This window comes from Falco peregrinus, chromosome 17 (assembly GCF_023634155.1).
Source record: "Falco peregrinus isolate bFalPer1 chromosome 17, bFalPer1.pri, whole genome shotgun sequence".
Taxonomy (NCBI): Eukaryota; Metazoa; Chordata; class Aves; order Falconiformes; family Falconidae; genus Falco; species Falco peregrinus.
Genome location: NC_073737.1, coordinates 3,186,201 through 3,206,207, shown reverse-complemented (window position 1 = coordinate 3,206,207; position 20,007 = coordinate 3,186,201). Strand labels below are relative to the sequence as shown.

The 20,007-nt window shown below is 39.1% G+C and overlaps 1 protein-coding gene across 7 annotated transcripts in view; it reads right to left on the bottom strand.

The window, feature by feature from the left end:
* CDCA2 (cell division cycle associated 2) overlaps positions 1–19,683 on the bottom strand; it is a 110,716-nt gene extending 91,033 nt beyond the window's left edge. For 4 of the 7 annotated variants that reach the window (XM_055820147.1, XM_055820148.1, XM_055820150.1 and 1 more), the window contains exons 1-18: positions 19,578–19,683; positions 18,859–18,942; positions 17,840–18,418; positions 17,217–17,344; positions 16,483–16,597; positions 15,478–15,680; positions 14,416–14,494; positions 13,335–13,567; positions 12,887–12,974; positions 12,194–12,417; positions 11,637–11,715; positions 10,972–11,018; positions 9,812–9,952; positions 8,923–9,100; positions 8,181–8,395; positions 6,703–7,776; positions 2,344–5,400; positions 496–676 (exon numbers count right to left, since the gene is read on the bottom strand). In XM_055820147.1, the coding sequence (XP_055676122.1) occupies positions 6,739–7,776; positions 8,181–8,395; positions 8,923–9,100; positions 9,812–9,952; positions 10,972–11,018; positions 11,637–11,715; positions 12,194–12,417; positions 12,887–12,974; positions 13,335–13,567; positions 14,416–14,494; positions 15,478–15,680; positions 16,483–16,597; positions 17,217–17,344; positions 17,840–18,383 (3,312 nt within the window). In that variant the 5' untranslated portion in view covers positions 18,384–18,418; positions 18,859–18,942; positions 19,578–19,683 and the 3' untranslated portion in view covers positions 496–676; positions 2,344–5,400; positions 6,703–6,738. Of the gene's footprint in view, positions 1–495; positions 677–1,772; positions 5,401–5,438; positions 6,101–6,702; positions 7,777–8,180; positions 8,396–8,922; positions 9,101–9,811; positions 9,953–10,971; positions 11,019–11,636; positions 11,716–12,193; positions 12,418–12,886; positions 12,975–13,334; positions 13,568–14,415; positions 14,495–15,477; positions 15,681–16,482; positions 16,598–17,216; positions 17,345–17,839; positions 18,419–18,858; positions 18,943–19,577 lie in introns of those variants that run through there. The other 3 variants (XM_055820153.1, XM_055820149.1, XM_055820152.1) reach the window with 3 other exon arrangements.
* Between the last annotated feature and the right edge of the window lie 324 nt (positions 19,684–20,007).

The window sequence follows — 20,007 nt, the reverse complement described above, 5'->3', positions numbered from 1 at the left end:
GAGAAAGCATTGGGAAGACAGACGTGAGATAAGCAAGGCAGATCAGAAGGCAGCACGCTCCAAACGGAACAGCGATGCAGGAAAACTCAGCAAGGTACAATAGACCTTTATCTATCACGAGAAGCAAGCAGTGGGAGAGGTGCAAGAGACAAATGTAGAGTGAACGCTTGAGGCTTATATTCCATAGCTTGTATTATGTAATGCCTAGCATTAAGATAAGCTACATGCATATTACCTACCCCTTATGTAAGCCTTACAAAGCTTTCCTTACAAAACACACCATGGGTTCTTAAGATTATTTTTCTTCTTGAGAGGAAGAGTAAAATGACCTTTTTATTCATCATTAATATTTTTACCCACACAATTACTTTTTCCTCAATAGCACACACGAGGATACTCAACACACCCAAGTCAGTTCAAACGTGAATTCCCTTACAACCTTAATAGATTTGCATTAGTGAATATTATTTACTACCAAAACTCAGCATTACTGACCTTCTGAACATGAAACTAAGTGCATTTGTTTGTCCAAACATTTGCATGACATAGGCAGGTTATTTATGACAAGAGTGAAGCATGGCTTCAGAAGTATCTTCGGTATAACTCAGTTGATTTAATGGACGGTGATACCAGGTCCAGGTTTTTTCACCCTGATGTTACAAGTGATGTTACAAGGCTAATAAAAAAAAAAAAAAAAAAAAAAAAAGACAAAAAGCAAGAAAACTGAGTAACAACTTCATTCAAGGACAGCACAAACCCAAAACCAAACCACAGAGAGAACAAAAAGCCCCATTTTCTGATTTCTAGCTCGTTTAGTTTACTACGTCATTAGGGCTTTCAAGGAATGATCACTACTTGTTCTTGTAACTTCTCTTCAGACTTTGAGATACCTTGTTTGTAATCTTAAGTATTTAGTAATAATGATTTAAAAAATGAGGTTCTTTTATCTACTTACAAACATTAGGAGTTTTGCATATTATTTGTTCAAAGGGATTTTTGCTCCCAGGGTGGGATTATGAGAAGTAAAAGATTTGTTTGCAGGGTGGGGGCTGTCCAGGCATGGTGTCCGGCTTTGATAATTTACTTTTAGTCCTTCATTGTTACAATACTCCAAGGCCCCTGGCAATAGGTGACTAAATTAAAAGTTATTATTATTAATCATAAATATTGTTGTTCAGACTACAAAACATTTTGCACAACATGAAATCTCGGTTACAGAGTGCAAAGTCTTCACTGAACTGATTGGCAATGCTAAAAAACAGCAGTAAGCCTGCGCCATAAAGAGGTTATTTAAACTAAACTTTTGTGGAGTTGGAAGCCAGTCCATAGCAGGCTTCTGTCAAGAGGTTTTACTGCTCGTTTGCTGGGTCTTGTCTTTGCAGAATTTTCAGTTTCTGGGTAGACCCTAAACTTTTAAAGCCTTGAATCGCAACTATTTATCACCCATCAGGGAGCTACATAAAATGTATTTTCCTTCAGAATGACTATTCTCATAAAAAAATCTAATTTAAAAAAAAAAAAAGACAATTAAGAATATTTTTTTTAAAATCCACAATATAGCCCAACTAACAGGGATTCTTAAGACTAAATACTATGAACCACAAAAATTAATGCCACCTGCAAGCTGTAAATATGCGTATTATTTAATTTTTTCCAAGTATTTACTTTGGCTGTTACATTCAGCTGAACAAGGCCTAAAAATTGTCAAACTAAATTCTTGTTTAAGAGTAGAGCTCTAACTACTGCCAGTTTGAGTGAAACACACATCCAGGTTTAGGGAATATGTTTTATTTATTTTGGCTGCAGCGCAGGGTAGAACATTTTCCATCCCATCCGAATGCAGTCAAAAAGGTTTTGAAATATTACACAATAAAAGCCATTCATTATATCTGTCTCCTCTCCCTTCCAAAAACAAAAATGGCTGACCAGTTCCAAATCTGTGCAGGGGGCAGGAAGATGGGAGTCAAGGGGTCACTGGAAATAACCCAAGACTAACACCAGGTTTTTCAGGTTTGAGTTAGGGAATATGTTCCATGCCCTCATTCCCAGCGCACACAGGTTTTTCTTCTTCCCCCTCCAAAGCTTGGTTAAAGTAGTTAATTGCTCTGTTATGCACAATTTACAGGACTTAGTTACAAAACTAATACATTAGCCTTCTTGTCTATAAGTCACAGGCACAACTTCATCTTTTCTACTGGGACACAGTGAAATTAGACCTTACCTTATTTCAAGTTAAAGCATTTTGATTTGCACTGTTTACCTCCTAATTTTAAAAATGGGCAATCTGAAAGAATACCTAACTACACTTTACAGTTTGTAGATTTATTTCCATTGCTTACCTACCTGTTAGCAGCTTGAAAACAAAATTTCTTTCACTGCCCACTCCTGTTCCTGTGTGCTTAAGCTATCCTTGGCATACTTCAACGGCACTTTTTTCCCCTCTCTCTCCATTTCCTTCTACATAGATCTAACAATGCTTTTCTGTTTGCTTCCTCGTGCATAGATCGGTTCATCACTAAAGTCTTTCAACGTCTAAGTGAACTGTAAGAGTGGCAGAGGATTCAGTGAGAAGGAGGAAGAGTAGAGCACAAACATTTTAGTGCATTTCCAAACAGCAACTAGACTAGCTGAACAGACAATAGTGACATTTATACACAACATTTGGTGTTTCAGTATCCCCTTCTGTTGCCCAATTAGAAGCAAGTAGAGATCTTTTTCTCTTATTTTTCAGCTTATTTTAGCTGAAGACTAGGTGAAACTTTATTTACAGCTGATTATTTCATAGAAAAAAAAAAAAAGGCACATATCCTTCTCATTATTTTCTTTCCCCTGCTTACCATGAGTGTCTGGTTGAGAAAACTATTTCTTCTGTCAATTCATATGTGAGAAAACTTGGTCATATTGCCTCCAGATTTATAACATACGTGACTCATAATTATGGCAAAATATTGGCATAAAATAATTCCTGAAAAACACTCACTTTCCTTTTAAAACTTCCTGAAAAATTCAAGTGTAAGTATTGTTATTCATTGTGTCTTCAGCTCACTAACGTTAAGCAAGTGTAAGTGAAGACCATTCCAACTGTGAAATACTCCTTACTGCTAGCTGCCAGATACTCAGCTGTCTGAAAATGTATCAAGACTGCACTTCATAGGATAGCTCAAAATGATATGTAATTACTCTTACTTATTAACGACATCATAATTACAGAGCAGCAAAATAATCAGTCTTTCTAGGACCCACCACTTGTCCTCTACATCAGTCAGAGCATGATAATTACATGGCAATCTGCTAAATGCAATTATTCGGCAATATACACTTAGTGCGAGCTATTACCATACTTGAAGCCATTTAAAGCCTATACAATGCAGCACTTAACGTTAGTGAAGTACTTCTTTTAAAAGTACTTTGGTGCAAATAAAACTGCAGGTTGCATTAGCATGAGGAAGCTAACCTAATGTGACAGAACACCATTAAAATCTACTTCAGATAGCGCTGCAACTGACAGCTGAAAAGTAGAACCACAAACTCAAAATATCTCGACATCTGTCTGCACTTGCACACAATGTACCTTTATTTTAAGTCCTACACCCTGATGTGGCAGTGAAGATAACAGACTACTTCAGGAAGTTCTTCTGTCGATTGAATAGGGATAGTGAAGTTGCTGGTCATTCAAAGGTTAATGTTAACTCCGTTTTAGAAAAGCAAATCTGATAAATGGAACAGCATTGTTCACTCTGCTGTTCACACTCCCTGCATAACAGTCTGGCCACCAAGTTGTAGGTTACACTACTTCAGGAGTCTATAGAGATACTCCTCTGAGGAAAAGCAGCGAGTCACACGAGATCTGAACATTTAAAGTACTAAGACCATTTTGCTAGCCTTGCATGAAGAGCTCTGTCCCAAATTCCCCAGTTCCTTCCCATGCTAAAGGGCCCCAGTGTTAGCAATTCTCCAGCTCCCTATTCCATGACAGATTCTATCTCGGGTCTTAACTATTATGCAAGTCCCAAATCACCTCTTGCAACCCTAATCTCTAGTAATCAGAAAACACAGCCAGAAGAGACCTCAAGAGGCCATCTAGGCCCTATCCTTACCCCTAGGAAGGATCATATGTCATTCCTGACAGATATTTGTTTAATCTGTTCTTAAAAGCCTCCAGTGATGGAGATTCCACAACTTCCCAAGGCAATGTATTCCCATGCTCAACTATCTCTGCTGCTGGAACTTTTTCTTAATGTTTAACAGAGACATTTTTCTCTAATTTAAACACATTATTTCTTGTCCCATTCAGTACAGACATGGAGAACAGATTATTATCCCCACCCCCTTACAACAACCTTCTGTATAATTGAAGGCTTGTCTCCTCTCAAGTCCTCTCCACGTTAAGCCCTGTTAACTGCAACCTCTATTTCTCTGTAGGTTCCAACCTCACCCTCATGCAAGCCATGCAAACTGTCATCCAAGCATCCACATATAATTCCTAACAACGCTTCCCAACCAAACTGTGCCAGGAGGAAAATCCAAGCTGTTTCCTTCTCCCTACCCTTGTTCTTCTATTTTGGACTTGACTTATACTTCAGATCTGAAGTGCACTTAGCCTATCTGCTCAAGAAACCCCAAGGTTCTCTTCCAGTGCTGCTGTGGCTGATGCACAGGACAGCAACACCCCAAAAAGCACATTTTAAGCAGTATTTTAGATGAGGCCCTCTAGTATCATACATAGTTGTTTATTGCCTCTTCCTCCAGGACTGCTCTTCACTTGACCTAACTATTCCAAAACCAGTATTCAGTATCAGACACCCACCGTCTCCAAAGCTTTCACTCACTGCGAGATTTGGTACCTAAAAGCTGTTAGGTAATTCCTACCATCCCAGCTGCAAACGTAGTGCTCTACTGGGTTTAAGAATGCAACATGACTTCCATATAGAAAGTCGTGTCTGAACACAGTGCGTAAGCATTTCACTGTTCCAGATTCATTTCAGCGCATACTTCAGTTGCTGGTTTGATTCTTTTTGAATGTTAAAAGGAGCAGCTACTATTAGCTTTAATCTCAAGGAACTTTAAGTTTATCCTTAGCTAGTACCTCTTCAAAGATTTTGTACATTATGCTGCTATTTCCTAATTCAGTTACAACCATAAAAACTCATGTCAGACTGCCCTCTCCCGGCAAGCCAAAGTACTGCTATCACAACGAGACTCGACCCAAGGAACTACGCCGTTTCCAAATCTAGAATTTTCACTGTGACACAAAAGCAACCCCCAAAATAAAAGATCAACGAAACTGTTTTGATAACTTCAGTAATGTTTCTGAAGTAGCATGTGATGAACAGCACTTCGGTAGTGAAGTTTCTTTCAAGTTGCCTTAGGAGTTTGTGTCTTGGGAAAAACTGATGATGTCTGTAAAGAAAAATAAAACATGCAAAAAAATGAAACTGTTCTGTTTGCTTTTAAGCTTTATAAAAGCAGCCAAGTACATACAGTATTTTATTCCACATCAATAATGTTACAAACAAGGTCACGTAAGAGATCATTTTCAACAGAAAGCTATTTCCTTCAAGCTGGCACAGGTATTTCACTAGGGCCGAAACAGAACAGTATGAAAAATGAAAGCAACAGCAACTGTTTAAGTAGACCACCTACAGTCATCACTTTTTATTACACTGTTCAAACTAGAAAAATGAAAACAGTAATAAGACAGGCCAACCACTGAATAATACGCACTGTATTTAGTACACATACACCGAAGACTGGAAATGTCCAGAAACGAATTACAGCTTTATTGTATGATGAAGGTTTCACTTCCCTTAGCCAATTTCATTTTTTAAAATTAATTTTATAAGAAATAAATATTTAAAAGCTTTTTTTTTTAATGACTAACCCTCACAACAGAGAAGCAGAATTCATTAACTCTTTCTAACACTAAATTTAGTCTTGCTTATAGGAACTCTACCCCTGCTCGTGTCCAAAAGGTAAAGCAAAGTCTGTTCAGAAGATGGTAACGGCTTCCCCGCCTTCGGCTCCTCCCCTTCAAGCCAGAAGTGATTTCTTTCTTATTTGCAGAGAAATCTCAAGGGGGTTTTTAGGATATTTTTGAAATCTGGAAGAAAATTCACGCAGATTTCAAAAGCAATCTATAAGGAATGATCAAGCACACAGGAAACATCAACACTTCAAGCAATTCTTTTTTTCAAGCTGAAAGGGCATACTTTACAACATGATTTAACTGCCAAAGACAAATTCACGTCTTCTTTACTTCAATTCAACTTCAAAAATGTAACAAAATCTTAAGCTTGAATCCTGTTCTTTTCAAAAAGAGTTGCAGAAAAAAAATAAATAGTCATTTGCTGAGGTTTTTTATAATATTAACATTAATTGCTATTGCTCTGTAGTCAGCACTAAACTATACAAACGCGTAAGCAAGGACGTACCCTACAATGAAGAGGTGACGTCAAATTCAGTTCATCATGGCTGAAAAAAATTTTATCTCTTGATTAAGCTGCCATGACCAGACCAATGCTCTGAGCCAAGCTAGGTCCTCCACACAGTTCTGATCCTCAAGCATTTTAGGCATTAAGACAAGGAAAATCAGTTCTAAGTTACCCAGAAAATTATTTAGGAAACAGTAAGTAAGGAAATGTAAAGTGGGAGAAAGAAGAAAACAGCACTTAAACAGAGAGAACATAAGGATCTAATACTGACCTTCACTTCAGAAAATTAGAGATCGCTGAAACCTCGCTAAACGTTAGAGTTATTTTCAAGAGGTACTTCTATTTCTTCATGGTTACATCTGTCCTTCCTAGCTACAGAATTTGTTATGCTCCTTTTCCGGGTTTGAGACCAAGTTCTTGTTTCTTGAGGTGTGGATACACACATGTTTCTCCTCCTACATCTTCTGTAAGGACTACCAGCAAGATTACCAGAGTCATTGTTCTCCTTCCCTGGTGCTGAAAACTGGGTGAGATTTTGTTGTTTATGGTGAATGTTCTCAGATTCCATAAGGATGGATGTGCTGCTTCTCCTGAGTTTGGAAGCAGAAGCTAGCAGGTTCTTTTGAACCTCACTGGGTACTTGAATCCATGCAAGTCCTTCAGTGTCTGCCCCTTTACATAATCTCATGCTGCGCTTCACTCTTTTTTCAGCACTGTTATTGTTCTTTCTTCTAGAAGGCTCCAAGGAGTCGTTTTCAAGCCGAGGAGCACATAAGAATTCTTCCACATTGAAAGAAGAAACTAGAAGATCGGAAGCAGAAGCTAGCAGGTTCTTTTGAACCTCACTGGGTACTTGAATCCATGCAAGTCCTTCAGTGTCTGCCCCTTTACATAATCTCATGCTGCGCTTCACTCTTTTTTCAGCACTGTTACTGTTCTTTCTTCTAGAAGGCTCTAAGGAGTCGTTTTCTAGCCGAGGAGCAGATAAGAATTCTTCCACATTGAAAGAAGAAACTAGAAGATCATTTCCAGTTATTTCCAATTTTTCAACAGGAGGAAAATTGATGGTACTACTACTTCTTCCTCTTGGTGGATTATCTCTTACAGAATCCTCTCGTGGACACCGAGCTCCTTGTGCACCCTCATGTACACCAGTGCCCTGTTGTTCCAGAAATTCTAGCCCGGTTAGCTGTTCTGCCTTATTTAGGAGATTTCCTTGTAATTTCTCATTTTCTATCAAGGAACTACTTTCTTTTTCCTCTTCTACACATGCAGTCTCTTTAACTTGTTGGAAACAGTCAGATGTATCAAAAGAACACTTCACGTCTGGCACAATGTTTGAAAGCTAGGGGGTAAAAAAAAAAAAAAAAAAAAAGGTGGGGGGGTGTGTCAGAATAGGCAAAAAATAACCAACAACAAACTGGTTTCAAACAGCTGATAACTAAACAACTGCTGCAGTTTTCCTCACTAAGTCAAGTCATTCTCAAAAAACCCCAGCTGATGCATAGAATCCTGCATGATGGAAACTGCTCCAGTGTGGGGCCAAATTAATGTCCCTTGAGGCCTTGTTCAGTTGTGTTCCGACTCTTTCCTTCCAAGGATGGAGATTCCATGGCCTCTCCAAGCAGCCTGTTCCAATATTTAATCACTCTGGGTTTTTTTTCCCCCCAAACATTACTTTGTTGATGGTACAACATCAAACACAACTCTAACTTACTTTCTAGCAGTATCCTTAAGACTATCAGGTACCTTATGACCAGTGGCAGAAGCAGACTCCAGATCACCACCCGACACCTGGAATGCCGTATCATGGGAGCTGCTGGCTTCTGCAGTGTCCATGTCCTTAAAGCTTGGATTTGTATGAACTGCACAAATGTTTTTCCCTCTCATTTCTTCAACCACTGGCTCCTGTCGAACATCCTTGCAAGCCTTCCCAGATTGGGCGTTATCTAAAAATACGGCTTCTGAATTAGAATAAACACATGGTTACTTGACTCTACCTGTGAAAGTACAAAATTTTTTTGAAATATTACAACAAAAGCTTTATAGTATTTTACTTACAGAAAGGTAAACTTCTAAACAACCATTCCAGATAACTAGTGAAAAAAACACAACCAAACAACAAAAAAACAGAAAACTGCTGCACGTCTCTTCAATATTCACGCATAACTTACTGATAATTTCATACTCTTTGAAACTAGTATCTAGTCAAAGTACAGAGAGGCTTTTTTTTTTTTTCTTTGTCAGCTTTACACTTGAGTCTAACAAGACTTAAATTTAGCCAGCTGGAGATTACTAAGCTATTAGATCCTCTGGACTCTACTATTACATTACAGAAGCAATTAAGACAAAAAAAAATGCATAGTGGGCTCTTTACCTAGCCACTAAACTCAAGATAAGTATCAATAGGGTGGGCTTTTTTATGTAACCATTAAAGTATTAGAAGCAACAGAAAAAGAACAAGGCAAAACAGAACTAAAAACCACATTACCTGAAAAAAATTCTTTTGCTTTTGGCGATTTTGGAGATGAGGCAAAAGAGCAAGCCTCTGGAATTTCAGGGATAGGGCTGAGAAGAGGTTTCTTAGAAGCCATCTCTCTTTCCATATATAAAGGTTTTTCTTCTACCTTTTTCTTCCTTCTTTTCCCATAGCTTGTATGTTTTCTTTTCTGAAAATATCAGGAATATTGAACACAACACGATGTAATTGTCATGATCCTGTACAGAATTTTTCTAATAAATAAGTGACACCATTACTGGATTTTGATGGATAACAGTTGTTTCCCCTAAAACAGAACTTCCACTTTTCTGCCATCTCCAAATTAATCTAAAAAACTCAAAGCAAAGGAGAATTACTTCTCAAACATGAGATCTGATGTGTCAAAGAAATTAGTCTTTCAGCTCAAAAACCACAGATTCTTCATTCCTACTAGGTTTGAAAATGAGTATGTGCTTTCTCTCCCAATAGAGTAAAACAAAACCCTTCCTCAGCTCTCACACCTTTACAAATACTTAACTAGCACATAACTGAGCAAGTTCAAAGAACTACTACAGCATATCCTTGGTACACTTGGTAGAAGAACCTGAAGCTCATTTTCTGTCCCTGAAGGCTGAAAAGCGACACCCCGCCCCCTCACCTCCATAAAGTATCCTTTTTGCCCTACAAGTTTTCTTACTGACAGGCAGTAAGAAAAAGGGGTGCGGTGGTAAGTGCAGGAAAAGAAGACAGGCATGAAGAGAATAGTGGCAGCAACAGGAAACACAACAGCCTTTAGAAAAATTTTGCTACAAACTAATCACATAAAACACACAAGAAAGAAGAGACACATGGACAGAGTAATGAAGGCAGCACTCGCTGACTGCAGTGGGCTGTCACCTACTTGTGTCTTTTTGGCAGCAGATATGGTTATATCCTTTTGTCTTTGAAACTTATTCTTTCTTGGATTTTTAGTATCTTTAGCATTGTTAGTATTTATGGACGTTGAGATGCTGACATCAGTCCCCTTTGAAATAGGGCCACACTGTTGAGGAACATGAATTTTAAGCCATTGGGGTGCACATGCATACGCTTTTGTAAAAAACAACACACCAGAGTCCTACAGTCATAAGAAGCACATTGTAATTAGTCTCCATTATTTTGTATAGCACATTGTAATTAGTCTCCATTATTTTATATATGAGGTCATAAGAGGTACACACAACTGGAAATAAAGATCTCCAGAGCTAGTCTCTTCACACAGTACAGTATAGTTGTATTTGTACAGAAAGGACATTCTAATGAGAAAATGGTAGATTTTCATCTTCAAGCTATTTGTTTCAGAGAAGATAGGTTGTTACTTTTTTCATATTATTTTTTTGTTCCTGCAATGAAGCACAATAGAACTGTACAACACCGAAGCCTGAAAACCTTTCTAGTGTACAGAAATTGTTGTACACTAAATTTATGGACCTCAAAATTCCAGCTACCAGAAAAGATACACGTATGATACTCTGCCTGCCTCATGGCTGGCAGACAACAAGGTTAACAAGACCGGACTTGGGAACACAACCACATTTTCAGTGATACCAAAAGTCATCACAGGTTGCAGAATAAACTTGACTTTATTAGCCTCTATCTCATGTTCCTATGTAGCAAAGAAATTAAACCAAATAGAAAAATTAGACAGAAAACTTTGTTTCCTTTCTCCTCGATTTACTGTGATTCTATGCTTTAATTCCCATGAGTGGAGCCCTGATCCCAAGACTGAAAGTCTGAATAAATCTCTTCTAAATTTTGTCAGACTGTTTGGGAAAGTTCATGGAAAATTCAAAAGAAATAGTAAATTTAAGTATCAAGCTATAACCACTTTCACTCAAAAACGAGATTTCCTTAAAACAATTACCTGCACTAACAAGAGATATTTCCACATACCTGGATAATCCTCATACCTGAGGCTGTAAAAACTCTTACTAGCATCAGGAGGCATAAAAGATAACAATTCTGCCTGAATAAGTTAAAAAATCAAACCAAACATCATCACTAAAAAAACCCAAAACTTACCTTCCTTTTTCTAGAAGTTTTTCTCATATCAGATTTGTCAGTTTCTGCTATTATATATGAAGAAAATAAGAGTATTGATTCAGTTTTAACACAAAGTTAATCACATTTTGAGGAAATGATTCACATAATTTCTAACATTACGCACAGTGTGTTTAGTCATCTTAGTCCTGATTAAATAGTGAATTAAGTCTTAAGAACTATCAAACATGTTAAGATTATAAAAAAAAACAACCTTAACAGCTTGCTTTACAAAACAGAGCAAAGCAAAACTTGTAAGGATTTGGCAACAAAATAATTAGCGCTTGCGCAGCTTTCATAGAGATACATCCATATACATGCACAACTGCTTTTCAAGGTTTTTTATTCTTGTCTTCCTTGCTGTTTTAAAAACATCAAAATTACAATATCTGAATCAAGATAGCAAGCCAATTACTTAAAGCAGTAAGTCCAGTCAGATCAGCCACTTTCACAGAAAAATACCACAACGTCAAACAACGGGTAAACACTGCAGCTACTGCAAAGACCTTTAGAAGGAAGCAGCAGCATTTAAATTTTAGCACAATTGAAACAGCCCCCCCTGTATAAAAACAAAACACCCCTGTGTCATCTCTCAATTTTCAGATACAGAAAGATGCACTAGTGACAAAAATACAAGTTGGAGTTACCTTCTGCATTTTCAACAGGTAAGACGTCTCCTGCAGCAACAGAGCCCTCCAGCAACTCTTGAAGAGGCTCAACACATTCCTTTAAACAAAGGAAAAGTTTATTTTCTTTAGCAATATACTCTATTGATACATATAGAAAACGACCTCGTCCATTATTTTTTGGAACAGCCAGGCAATTATTATTTTTTCCCCCTTAAAGAATGCAGCAGCTCATTTGCTGTATATGGCAAAAAAAATACAGTATCAAAAGTATATGAATAAGCCAAGGCAAAAACATTTTATATGCTACCAGTACTCAGCTTTAAACATAGCTCTACAGGCCAAAATGCTATTTAGAATTCATAAAGCAAAAGAAAAAGCTGTCAATGTCATTCTAAAGCTTCAAGCAGACAATTTAATATTTCAGCAATTTCTTTTCAAAACCACACAGACCAAAGAAAAAATGAAACAAAAACTGAACGTTCACAGAGACCAAAAGGCTATTTTAATAGCTACAAACAAAACAACAAGCCAACAAACAAAACCAAGAAATACCATATCACAACAAAAAAACTTACATCATCGCAGTCAAAGTTCGGCTGGGTTAATGGTTCTTCAATGAGACTCGACACTACAACGAGGCTATGACTGTTTAATCTTGGATGATGGCCTGGCATTGCTCCTTTGCGCAATGGAGTATTTGCAGGCAAAGTTTCATCAAATATTTCTGGGCTTAGAACTTCTCCAAAAGTAACTTTTCTTTTCTTTGAAGGTTTTTCAGAGCTGTGTCTTTCGGCTTCCTCTATCATAATAAAATACAAAGACTGCTTAGTGAACTTGGAACTTTCACAGAGCACTTTTCAAGGTCTTTTTATGGGTCATAACATTCTTTCAGAAATCAGACACACTCCCCAAACAGCAAAATACCACCTTTACATGTCCTGTATTAATTAAAGGAGAAAGAAAATAGAAGACTAGAAATGACTAGCTGTTCCACAATTCCAGCTGACAAGTGTAAAATTTCTTGAAAAAACAGGTGATTCTGTTCTAGTGTTAGAGGCTTCCTGAAGCTTGGTGTGGGATTTTTTTTTTTTTTTAATAGTCATTGTTTTCCTTGACAACTTTATTTTCTGCTTCACACAGTAGGATGCCACACATGAGCTGCTTCAGTGGTGGTTAATGCACATCACTCTTCAGATTTAGCAAAGACACAAAACCTTCTGAACCCACATAATACTCTACCTATTTAAAAAACAAAAGGAGAATCTGACCTGTTTGCAGTGATTCAAAGATCTCAGCACAACTGGAGACTGCAAGAGACTCACCTCCTCCTCCGGCAACTGCATCATTTGAGTGTTCCTATCAAATTTAAACAAGACAATCATCTATTCAATACAATTTAATTAAAATACTGTCCTCGTTTAAATCAAAAGTGAAAATAACTTTTTTTCTGTAAGCAACATTGAATAATCAGTCCTATTGCTTAAAAAAACTACTTGTTTTCTAAACCAACAAAACAACATGCATCTGGATCTTCCCATAGCATTAAAACTTCAAGTAAAGCTTCCAAAATGACCAAACAGCGAACAGATACCTGTTGATAGTATTACATTGTTTCCAATGCATGTCAAAAAGTATTTTTAACAACAATTCAACTTCTGGTAGTCCAATAATGACTACAGAATTTCATCTTTAGTACCTCCAAGCCAGTTAACCAACCTTCATGCTATCCATTAATGGCTTCGTTGGCATTTTCTTCAATACAGATTGCAGGTGGGAGCCCCTCAGTGCATGGCCACCTAATGAACTCTCTCCCGTTCGAAGTGGTGTGACTGGTGACTTGCTTTCATCAAGTATTTCCAAGCTCAGTTCTGCAAAATTAACTTGCTTACCTCTTAAATCGGATATAACACTACTACTACTGTCTCTAGTGACGTGGTCAGAACTGAAATCTTTAGAGCAAGTAGACAGGACAATTAAAGACTGAAGTAAAATGGAGAAGACCTTAATATTAGCAACATGAACTACAAACGTACACGCCTCCATAGATTCTGTCCATCAACATCACAAAAAGAAATAAATCAATTTGTTTCTACATTTCTGCTATTATTGTACCACGTTTACAAAACATACAACAGCAAAAAGGAAGCACCACATGAAGGAAGAAGACATTTTGCATAAGGATTTCTCTCAGCCATGTACACTGGGGGCAGGGGAAAGATCCATATTCTCTAACACAGGGAGGGACTCTGTGCAATGACATCCCTCTCTCCTTCACAGGCATGAACTATTCAACCATACTTTTCCCTAAAAATGGCCTGGCTAGCAAAATCAAGGAAAACTAAACAATTATTCCCAGCCTGTGTCTCAGTTTGAAGTTGCTTTTTCTATCAGAATCGAACTGCTAACACACCACTCAAGAGGCCCTAGCCCACCTTCCAAATATTTCAGCTCCTCTCATAAAAGCTGTTTCCTTCCTATGAATTGTGCTTAAGTAAAAACACGTTTAATGCTGTGCTATACTGAACGAGCTCTCAATTCAGTTCTTAATCTGGGATTTGAGCCTTCTCTGCAGCAGCACTTGAACAGATCATTATTTGTAGTACTTTTTTTTTTTTTTTTTTTTAATTCCCTCATCAGCCTTATGTCAGTTATATCAGGTTTCTACTAGATTATAAATTGTAGACTAGACGACAGACGTGGAATGACTGCTTATGAAACATTTCCTTACAAATATTCTAAGTATTTTTACTTTCTAATAAGAATATAACAAAGATTATGATAGTGATGAATCTCTTACCGTGGCCTGTTTCTAAGGTGCCCCTAATCAGAACAGTCTCCAAAGAGTCAGTAGGATTGTGTTGCTCATAAACCCATTCCTAGAAGAAAAAGTTACAACATTTTAAATATATCGCACCCCTTTATATACACATCCACACAACACGATAAAGAAATAAAAAACCATTTGCAAATGCTGCCTTTTAAAATGGCATGAACTCTGGAGTTCTTTTAATCTCATTGACAAGGATTTCAGAGTTCTCTCGATCATCCATTACTTCCGTTAAATTTCTTTTCCCAAAATGCCAACGCTAAATGCTTAAAAGGATTAGACATCAGAAATGCAAAAAAAAGACGGCACAAAAAACCTGTGTATTTTAATAACTAATTTAAGAAGTTTCTTCCTAACCTCCATACAACTGTTAGACTATCACCGCTGTTTTACAGCTCGGAGGCTGCTAGGTCCAGCAGCATCAGAGGACATCCCTAGCAAAATAGACTGCAGCTTCACTGCTTTCATATGTGACACTAATAAGAGGATCATTAGAGATACCTATATAGAAAACAAACTAGCTTCTCCATCTGTATACAAGTGCATCTTTTTTTTTTTTTGCATGGAATAATCAAATAAGCGTTGAGCAGTTGTAAGGTGAAGATTAAAATTTGCATTTGAATTCATCCCAATGATCAATAAAGCTGATTTTGACATTTGGAAAAAGCTGTATTTGCCAGATGTGCGAATATGACATCTCGCATAGCTACAGCTGTGGATTCAAAAGAATTGAGACATACTGAGATTTTATTAATAGAATAAAATAAGCTGTTCCATGTGATTATCAGAAAACAGTATATTGACTACATATATTGACTACAGCAGCTTATAGCATCCACATTCAAACAGGCACATGTAAAAGAAAACTGCAGGTATCTGAGGTTAGGCTACATTCATGTTCATCCCAATGGATCAGTGTCCATTCCAGATTTTGCTTCCTTTGACTTATCATAAGACAACGTGAAATTCTTAAATGGGAGATTTGCTGCGCTATTTCTTTTCTGTGTTCTTTGCCCACACTTACGTAAGTACCTTTGAAACAGCAGCAGCAGGTTCGGTGACAGTCACACCTTGGCCCGAAGACAAGATGGTGCAGATCTTGAGATCAGACTTACTGCTGTGGATCAAATTTTGTCTTAAACTGTCTTTCAGATCAGCTCCATTGCAGTCTGATGTGAACTTTCCACTCCAGCGATCCACGTTCCTCTCTTTTGTAGAAGGTACTTTGATCTGAGCTGCATCAATTAAAAACAAAACAAAAAACAAACAACAAACCACAAAGACAAGCTTCAGATTTTTCAATGAATACTCTTTTTGTGTTTCTTCACCTAAAGGATGGTGAGATTCAAAGAGCTAGGCAATTTTCTAGTCAGGAAAAATAAAAACACATGCATTTTTTAGTTCTACTTTGAAAATAACATTACCAAATCTTCAAAACAAAGCAATTTATTCTTTTCATATAAATATTAAGACCACCAATACCAGAGATGCATCGTAGCTTGTTTTACACTATCCTTTTCTCACAGTTGCCACAGTACTGCCTTGACTTGCTTTTGCAATAGTTACTACTTTCACTAAGAAATAAGGACGTTAGCACCACAGTAATGTAATGTCTAAAATTGCTGCACGTAAAAGTTATTAAACAAAGGTCTGCGCTTTATGATCAAGAGAGTTAACAGTTACAACAGCTAAAACCAGTTGTCATAAAAACCATTCTGTTTCATAGAAAAAAAGTGTAAAAACACTAACGCTTACTGAAAAGTAAATTAAAGGGTATAAATCTACAAAGTAAAACTAAGAAAATGGTCACCAAAAATAGTAGTCTTCATTTTCCTTTGGGGGTTACTCTGAGAAACCCCTATGCAGGATGCACTAAAAAATAAGATAGATTTAAACAAACAAACCCCCCTCCATCAGTCCTCATAAAGGAAGATTTTCTTTTTGGTTTATATTAAGTGTTTGTAGTTTCGTACTTTTGGGCCAAAGGAAGACCTGATGTTTAAGATAAATCATTGACCAGAAATATAATCAACTTACAAGAGCCTGCTTCCTGGGAAGCACCATCCACTTCAGCCTCTTCTATTGATTTAAAAAATGTTGAGAAGCTATCAATCTTGTCCTTCAACGACCTGATGTTTCCATGTCTATCCTGCTAAAACAAAATTAATCTCATGAAACTTTTCTTCCGCTGCCCAAGATGACATGGGCTTTACTGCTTTGTATTTGTACTTTGGCGTAAAACAAACTCAGAGAAGCAGCAAATCTTGTACTTAATCTGGCTGCCATTTCAGTTGTATGGTAAAAATATGCAAAAAAGGAATGGCATCAAGAAATTTGTTAAGTTTTACTGGCTTTCATAACCTGTCCCCAAAATTTGTTTTCTGACAGTCTGTGCTAGTTTGAGTGAAGAACAAGTCCGACTGAAAAACAAGTCACTTATGCTAGTATTTACTTCACTTTGAACTATCAACACTTTCATTAGCCAAAAATCAAGCATGGCAAAGGCAGGAAAGTGAAGGTTATGGCAAACAAAAGTTAAAATCTATCAGCAAGCCAGACACGGAGAAAGGACTGCAGGCTCCACACAAACAAAACCTCTAACATCCCCGTATTCTTAAGTAAGGTGTCCAATGGAAGCCAATAAAATTAAGGCCATGGTTATTCTTTCTGGCTTCTTCCTGAGACTTGCCTTCTCTTCTTTCTGCAAGCTTACGTTGTTTCCTGGGAGGAACTACACTGACACATTAGACATTTAAGAAAGACTCTCTCACCTGTGTAAAAGCTTCATTTTGCCTGTTGCTTCTCTGCTGGGCAAGGAATTGAATAAGACTGTTATTTTCTGGTGACCCCCGTACTCCAATTGATGATCTTCGCCGAAATTTTAAAGTTGAAGATTTCCCTGAAATTGGGACAAGAAGGGTGGGGATAACTTCCTTTGTAAGAATATCTAAAGCTTTAAAATGGCAAGTTTTTTCTTTTTATTTTAAGAGTGGATTATGCTATTTATGAAAACATCCAAAGTTACCTGCTCAGCTCAAGAAACCTTCTTGAGCAAAAGCAAATTAACTTCCTAAAGGCAAGTTAAATATTAACTAAACTGTACACCAAATGAGGAACAGTCTTTCACTTTTAGACTTGCTAGTTAAGGAGCTGCGTACCAATACTTGCAGGATTTGTCTTACTACTCCTTTGTAAAACTCGCTGATGAACTGGACACAAAAAAGTTAATGAGTGAATTATAGCAGCATCGTATCACAGACCTATCCTTGGGCGTGTTCAAACTCAGCCAGACAACCCAAACCTGACCTAAATCGAAGTCTTTGGTAAGAGGTTGGACTAGATGACCTCCAGATGTCCCTCTGAGGACAACACTCATTAGTCACTCCAGCCTTACCTATAGATGGTTCAGTAAAACTTTCTTGACTAATCCCAAATTCAGCAATTGTTACAGTTGCAAAATCAACAGATTTTTTCTTCGGTTTCTCTGATATTCCACAATCAGGTTTTTCTTCTGCTTTGTCCCTATTAGGTGTCAAGTAGCATTCACCCTCCAAAGAAACAGGTGTACTTGAAAACTTCTCCTCACTGTTCACAGGCAAGGTAGAGTCACCGACCATATCCCCTTTTGGCGTATCAAAAAAGGATTCAGTAATCTGGCAGCTAGCATCCTCCCTGTGGTACGATTCCTTCAGAAGGCCTTTGGTGTATTTCGGGATGTATCTCTGCAACTGCGCCTGGACCCCATCACTTAAATTCTCCTTTGTGGATGCCTTTACAACTTTTAATTTAGTCACTGTGCAAACCTTCTGGTCTTCGGACAGATCAGGGAAAGAGGCTTCTACCTTCTCTGCAGTACACGTACTCTCATTTTTTCTAACTTTCAGGGGAACTTTTACATTCTTAGATTGTCTGTGCATTGTTAGTGATTTAGGAAACATTCATTCAATCTTTGCTTTCTTGTAATCACAGATACCTATCAAAAGGAAAATAAGGTAGTTTAATAGTTTGCTAAAGAGCAAGAGTTTGGTAACATTCACAAATTTCTACCAAATCTAGGATTTTCCTGGAACAAGGCATTTAACAGCATGGCAGAAAGGGAAAGTCTTATCTCCAGAAAGCTACATAGAAAGGCTACGCTATAAAGAAAAATACACAGCAATATAAACCTGCAATGGAAGTGTTTTGTGAGTAAGGAAATACAAGGCAGTGCTTTCACTCAAGCTTCATGTTAGGGTCCAACACGTTAAGCACAATCACACTGCAATTGTTTTGCTATAAGCATGGCAACAAGTATTAGCAGTTTAATACTAACTGGAGAAACGTACAACTGACATATTTTGCATTAAATTTCCTGGATTTTAAGTTAAGCATGTAGAATAACATAAGCCTGAAACTTTAGTTCCACAAATTTACCTGTTTTGCGTAATGCAAATTAAGTCGTTAAACACGGCACACAACTTCTTTTTAAGCCCACACTAAGCTGAAGCCTACACGGACCTGGTTACACAAACGAGAGGTGACTGTATGAGGGAGCAGCCCCCCAACACCGGCCCTTCCCAGGGTGGCCCCTGCCCCCAAGGGCTCCCCATACGAATCCCCCTTTCCCAGGCATCCCAATTCCCTCAGCACCCATCCCTTGGGCCCTACCCCAGTTCCCTCAGCACTCGCCCCTCGGGACCCCCCCCATTCCCTCAGCACTCGCCCCTCGGGACACTCCCCCCCCCCCAGTTCCCTCAGCATTCACCCCTCAGCACCCCCCCCAGTTCCCTCAGCACTCACCCCTCGGGACACCCCCCATTCCCTCAGCACTCGCCCCTCGGGACACCCCCCCCCCCCCAGTTCCCTCAGCACTCACCCCTCGGGACACTCCCCCCCCCCCCCCAGTTCCCTCAGCACTCACCCCTCGGGACACCCCCCATTCCCTCAGCACTCGCCCCTCGGGACACCCCCCCCCCCCAGTTCCCTCAGCACTCGCCCCTCGGGCATTCCCCCCTCAGCCACCCTCCCAGCGCCCCCCACTCCTTTACATCCCCTCACCAACACACCCCATCTCCTCCCGCCCCCCAAACCCTCCGGCTCTCCCCACCTTACCACCCCACCCCCGCGCTCCTCACGCCCACCCCAACGCGCACCAGCGCCGCCGCCGCACGGTACCCGCCTCCCACATTCAAACCGGGCCGCCGCACCGCAGCGCATACCTCCGCGCTCCGCCCCCACCCCCCCCCACTCGCCCACCCCTCTCGGCACCGACGGCCAGGCAGCGCGCTCATGGCTACGCGGGGGGAAGGCGGCTGTCGGGAGCCGGTGCCGTGCCGCGCTTCTCGCCGGCCTCCCGCGGACCCTCGTGGGGACCGGGGACTCTTTGTCTCCCTGCGCGGAGGGATCCGAGGCCGTTGCTCGCGCGCTAAGACGTGCTTTCAAAAAGAAAAAAAAAAGCCAACAAGTCAACGGGCTGCGCCCACGTGACAGACCGCGCCAATCAGGGGCGGCTCTGCCTCAGTCACACTGTATGCAAATGTAGGGCTTTATCTCTCCCGTGATTGGCTACTAGAGGCGCTCCGG